The following is a 5,925-nucleotide window of genomic DNA, read 5'->3' as shown; positions in this document are numbered from 1 at the left end:
GAGCATGGATCAAATTGAAATAAATTGGAAAGTTCAGGTTTGATGCAAATAGAATCTATACGAAGAGTTTCGCGAGAGTCCCATTGCAATTATCCATGAATTTTTATCGTCTCCGAATTCAAAGAAGGAGCATTGAATTATTTTTATTTCCTTTGTTTTGAGTGAAGACTGGTCTGAAAATATTCAAAACATATATTTTGAGTTTCATTCTATAAATTCAGAATATGTTTTATACCTATTTTTCAAAATTCATTTTTTTTCCCAAATTTATTTTTCAACCACACATTTTATAGGACACAAACCTTTTATCAACTTTTTAACCACTACATATTATTAAATTATAAAATCAAAAATCAAAATCAATCTTATTTTAAAAAACACATTTTAAAAAATAACAAACCGAACAAGTTTCGAGTGTTTTACGAAATTGAAATTAGCAAACTAAACATCCTCTTTAGCTTTTAAGTTTTGGGCGATTAAGAGATCATTTGGTATGACTTTTGAAAAGTCAAAAATTTCTTTTGAGCATATTTGAATAATTTTGTGGAAGTTTTTTGTTAGGTTGGAAAACCTTTTAGATGAAATTGACCTAATGAGTTCGTTAGACAGATCATCTACTTTTGGTTGTACTTCTTATAGAAGAGCTTCTTGAGGAAATTAACTTAGGTCAACTTCATTTAAATATTTTTCTAGTCAAACAACATACTTCCAAAATATAATTTAAATAGGTTCAAGCAAGCTTAAGGTAGCTGCATAAGGAAATTTTTTTACAAGAAAGAGAGAACAAAAGGCCCCAAACATATCACATGCTTAGTTACCTTTATAAATCAATTTAGCACATCAGTGCAAATAACAAAATTCAGAAAACTATTACATAGCCACGTGTGACATTCCTTGACTAGTTTGTCCAGAAATTCATTTAAACTTTGCTTTCGAGTACATCCGTAACTGTTTAGGAATGCGCTTGGCTTTGCAACTTCTGATGAGCTTTCTCACATCCCCTCTTACAGAAAAGAATGCAGACAGCACTGGGATCCACATTGTGGCATATATAGAGACAGTTTTTTTGAGGTCTTCAGTTGCAACATGCTTCTGAAGAACGAGTTCACGAGCGATGCCCCACAAAACAAGAAGTACACCAAAAAGGCTTGCTCTTCCTGGTCTAATCAGACCTAGAAATGCTCCTGCTACACACAGGTAGCTTCCCACGAGAACCTGACACAAACCAAGAAATTGTCAATAAGCCGAATGGATTAAAAAATTATGGATATAGAGTACCAAGTTTTTGGAGTCCCATAATTGAAACGGTCCCTAGTTTTCATTTGTGGGTTATATCGATCAGGTTGTCAATTCAAATTTATAAATTTTGTGCATTTTGATACTCCCCATAGCCATTGGAATTCTATCAGAAGATCAACAAGTGTTAGAAAACTAAACCATTTTCTCATTCTCTTCTTGTTGCTACCTATCAGGATGCAGAATGAGTCGAACATTACATGGGATAGAGAAATAATCCTCATACTACAAACCTCCAAGTTTTTGAGATCAGTTGCAGCAGATGCTGCCTCCATATATGAGAACTTCAAGAAATTTAGCAAGTCGTCGTAGCTTGGAATCGCTGTATTACTAATTATAGCTTTTGCTATGGCTCCTGGATACAGAAAGGCCTTCACTGCAACATCTGGAAAAACTTCACTTGCTATCAAGTGAGATAATGCCACCTCTATAGGAGTTTTACACATACCAATTCTACATGGAAATCTGTATACCATCGATAAATACTTTAGCAGACTCTCATGAATGAAAATAATCGAATACAGGAGTAAAAATCTAAACACTCATATCATATTTGAATACAAGAATGGAGGATTTTGAATAAGCTATTTGCAGTTATGATTGGAGTTGTTTAAGTTGATATCATAAGCAAACTTTAAGAACTGCTCAAATTTTTTCTCTTTTATTTTCTTCTAAAAGAGCTTTAATTGGCTATACGGGCTCGAGAAATTTGGTTGATTTGTACTATGTGCAATTCAATCGAGCTTGAGCCATGTCAAAAAGGTTTACAGCATTCAGAATGTGTTTATTTTAATCCTAAATGACTCAAAACTTATCTGCAGCCACAAAACTTTAATTACGTACTAAGATGCATTCATTTTATGCAAAGAAAGGAAACTTAAACGGGAATGCAACCATTTTTATTACCCAAACAACTTATGTACAAATTCAAAGAATTCCCTTCTCTTATCCCTCAATTCTCTATGTGCATGGAAGAGGACTTGACGTTATAATAAAAAAAATTAACTTATCTTTCCTTCTTAATACCATCTATTACTGTCTAACTTTACCTACTAAACCTCCCATAAATGTACAAATGAAAATCTTCATTTTTAATCTTTCATTAATAAAGAAAATATTGTTGGGAAATTGGCTCATGTGAAACCATGAAAGCATTTAATGTTGAGCACCAAAAGTTGACAATCTATAGTGGCTTGGAATAGTAGGAATAATGTTCTACCATGATTTGAAGAATTTTGTGTATTGCATGCAGTCTATTATGATCCTTTGTTGATTTTGATAAGATTTGCATGCAAAAATGGTGCAGATTGTCGAGCAAGAAGCACTATAAATAGAGGCGCTTACAAATTGCCAAAGACACACCAGGAAAGGGAGAAAACTTCAAAAGCTTTCTTTGAGGATTTTTCAAAGAGTCGAATAGTTTGAACGAGTTAAACACTTGAGTGAGTGTTCTTGGATAACAATTGGGGGTTTTGATGTGAGAGATACTATATACTATAACAATATTTCATATAGTCGAAAACATCAATCTTCATAGCCCGCCATTTTTGTCCGAATTTGAGTTCCAGTTAAATCCTTGCGTTGTTAATCTTCCATATTTATTATTTTTTCATAGAGGATCTTGGCATAAATCTGGAAATTGGTGAAGTTCCTAAAAAATACGATGCTTATAGGTATTGACCAAATGAAAATGGTAAAAGTAATAATATAACAATTCAATAATGTTCTCGGCAAAATAAATCAGGATCTCTGTCAATTTTATCCACATTCTACAAAAGAAAAATAAAAAAATAAAAATCTAGCACATATTCACTCTGGCTATCTCAGCAGATAAGAAAACCCAGTTGAACAACAAGTAACATTAAAATCAATTAATAACTACTATTTTTTTCTATAATAAAGTAACCGTGTAAATTTGAATAAAGAAATTACCTGAAAAGTGGAAGCTGCAGAATAATTACAAGGAAATAAATGCGAGAAGCAATGGCAGAGATTGTCCTTGCCCGTTTCTTTGAAGATGAAGCCATGGCGGATTTTGGAAGAACAAATTTGTTGGGTCCTACAAATCAGCGGCAAATCAAATGGGTAAAAAATTCCCCACGACCCATGAGTTTAGTTTGGGCAGTTAAGGGCCAGCCACGTATGACATTACTTTAATATTTTCCCTAATTTATTTTTACTTTTTTTTTTTACTTATTAAATCCAAGGGCGAATTGGACATTGTATATTTTGTCCCACATCGAGAATCTGCACAAATATTTCACAATTCATGTTATCAACTTCGATGCTTCCGAACCATAATGATTATCCGTAGACAACATTATGGATTCTTCTGTGGTGCTTTGCTAGAATGGCTATGTCAGGGTGTGATTTGTGAAGTTTTATTCAAAACGATTTTTAGTTTTCCCTAAAAACGGTGCATTTTGGGCGTATTTCATATTTTGGGAATTTATAATTGAAAATGCTCAAAATGATAAAAAGTCGTTTTACATTTTCAGTTATAAATTTTACCTCATAAATGCATTTTCGAAAACGATGAACCGAACGCATTTTGGAAAACGGAAAACGAAAAATGGTCTGAAAACGCCAAATCAACCGCAGCCTTAGTATTTTTGGATTGGTTGGATTCAAAGGTGGGATCAGTATTCAATAACTGTGAGTTTGATCTTGATAGAGTTAAAAGGTCGTAATTAAAATGTCTCGATAGCTAGAATACAGTTTTAATTACAAGGCTCTTTAGAATTAATTGAAGAGAAAAATGGGAAAAACTGTCCTTTTGAAGGAAAAGACCATCTTCACCATAATGAAATGAAAATTTTTGAAATTTGTTATGGCTGTTGTTCAATTGCTACATTCAAAAATAGTAAGTACGAACTTTGTGTCGGTGAGGAATAGGGAAAATTAAGTTCATTTGGTCATCCTTCTGTTTTCCCTGTTCTTCATGACAAAGAGGCTAACGTCAGAATGATATTGAGAGAAAAGAAAAGAATCTGATTGATCTTATTCAAGAGAAAATGAACTTTACATGGTGGTATAAACAGGCAATTCACTAACAAACTAATTACAAGACTCAATAAAAAATTGTCACATGGATGACTAACTACCCAACTAAAGTCCAGCTGTGTAATTGATTTTGTTAGCTTCCAGCTTGCTGCTATATTCTATTACGCCCCGTCAAGATAGACAATAGGGACTAATAATGGCCATCTTGGACATCAGGCAAGGGCTTAATGAACATGTTAGCTAGTTGATGGAAAGTGTGAACAGGAAGTAACTTGACAAAGCCATCAGTGGTCTTGTCTCGAATGAAGTGGCAATCCAGTTCTATAAGCTTGATTCTCTCATGGAATATAGGATTGGTAGCGATGTGTATGGCGGCTTGATTGTCATAAAATATTAAAGTAGGTGCAAAAGAAGAGATATGAAGTTCATGAAGCAATTGCTGAATCCAAATAAGCTCACTGGTAGTTGAAGCCAAGGCTCGATATTCCGCTTCAGCCGAAGATTAAGATAGAATGCTTTGTTTCTTTGGTTTCCAAGATACCAAAGAATCACCAAGGAAGACATAGAACCCTGTAATTAATTTTCTGGTATCAAGGCAAGAACCCCAATCAGCATCAGCAAAGGCTTGAAGCTGGAAAGAGGATGGGCTAAAAATAGAAGGCCAGTATTTTAAAAGATGATGAGCAACGTCAAGATGAGGTTTCCTAGGTGCAAAAAGAAACTAACTCAACTTGTGAAAGGTAATGTCAGGCCTCGAGATTGTCAAGTAGAGCAAACGACTTACTAATCTTCTATATTGAGATGCATCAACAAGAACTTCTCCTTCAAATGAACATAAACGAACCTTGGTATCGATAGGCAGTATAACTGGCTTACAAGCTAAAAAGCCAGCGTCCTCAAGAAGTTGAAGTGTATAGTGACGCTGTGAAATTAATATCCCTTTTTGTGAGCAAGGAATCTCCAGTCCAATGAAGTACTTCAACTGGCCAAGGTACTTAGTTTATTTACTATGGAGAAAGGTTGTTTACTGACTATGGAGAAAGGCCTTCAAGGAGTTCATAGCCTTATAATCAGAGCCAGTGATGATAATATCATCAACATTAACCAATAATGCTACAAAGGATGTGGAATGGAAGGGGAAGAGGTGTTCATGAAATACATCTCTAGAAATGAAAAAAGGATTTGGATAGAATATCAGACAGTTTATAACCCTTTATGCCAGAAGGATAGCCAACAAACACACAGGGTTTGGCTCCTGGATGATATTTTGATTGATGAGAAGTTAAAGTAGAGGCAAACATAAGCATCCATAGACTCTAAGATGTTTGTATTCCACATTCAAATCGTAAAGCAGGGAAAAAGGAGTTTTATTGTGTAGAATGGAAGAGGGTGTTCTGTTGATAAAAAATGCTGATGTGAGTACACATTCTCCCCAGAATTGTATAGACACTTGTGATTGGAAGAACAATGCTCTAGCCACATTGAGAAGGTGTAGATGTTTTCTTTCAACAATTGAATTTGGTCTTTCAACACAATAAAATTGGTGAATAACTCTCTTTGATGCAAAGAAATCTACAAGTTTAAGTTCTAGAGCATTATCAGACCTGAATTTCTTATTTTTTTTTT

The 5,925-nt window shown here is 34.2% G+C and overlaps 1 protein-coding gene across 1 annotated transcript; it reads right to left on the bottom strand.

Annotated features, from left to right (window-relative positions):
* Positions 1 to 709: 709 nt before the first annotated feature.
* LOC111386016 lies at positions 710 to 3,419 on the bottom strand. The gene is made up of 3 exons (XM_023010445.1): positions 3,229 to 3,419; positions 1,530 to 1,761; positions 710 to 1,215 (listed from the first exon to the last, which is right to left on the bottom strand). Exons 1-3 carry the CDS (start codon positions 3,321 to 3,323, stop codon positions 916 to 918), a joined length of 627 nt encoding a protein of 208 aa, XP_022866213.1. The 5' UTR covers positions 3,324 to 3,419; the 3' UTR covers positions 710 to 915.
* Between the last annotated feature and the right edge of the window lie 2,506 nt (positions 3,420 to 5,925).

The sequence above is a fragment of the Olea europaea genome, unplaced genomic scaffold (genome assembly GCF_002742605.1).
Source record: "Olea europaea var. sylvestris unplaced genomic scaffold, O_europaea_v1 scaffold3376, whole genome shotgun sequence".
In the NCBI taxonomy this organism is placed as follows: domain Eukaryota; kingdom Viridiplantae; phylum Streptophyta; class Magnoliopsida; order Lamiales; family Oleaceae; genus Olea; species Olea europaea.
This window is presented reverse-complemented; position numbering and strand designations above follow the sequence as displayed.

What these genes read in the sequence shown, in the direction of transcription:
- LOC111386016 (XM_023010445.1), bottom strand. Translation starts at nt 3,323, where the DNA reads ATGGCTTCATCTTCAAAGAAACGGGCAAGGACAATCTCTGCCATTGCT. An exon ending in CTGCAGCTTCCACTTTTCAG is followed by an intron (nt 1,762 to 3,228) that starts GTAATTTCTTTA and finishes GATGGTATACAG; the next exon opens with ATTTCCATGTAGAATTGGTA. An exon ending in CTGATCTCAAAAACTTGGAG is followed by an intron (nt 1,216 to 1,529) that starts GTTTGTAGTATG and finishes GGTTTGTGTCAG; the next exon opens with GTTCTCGTGGGAAGCTACCT.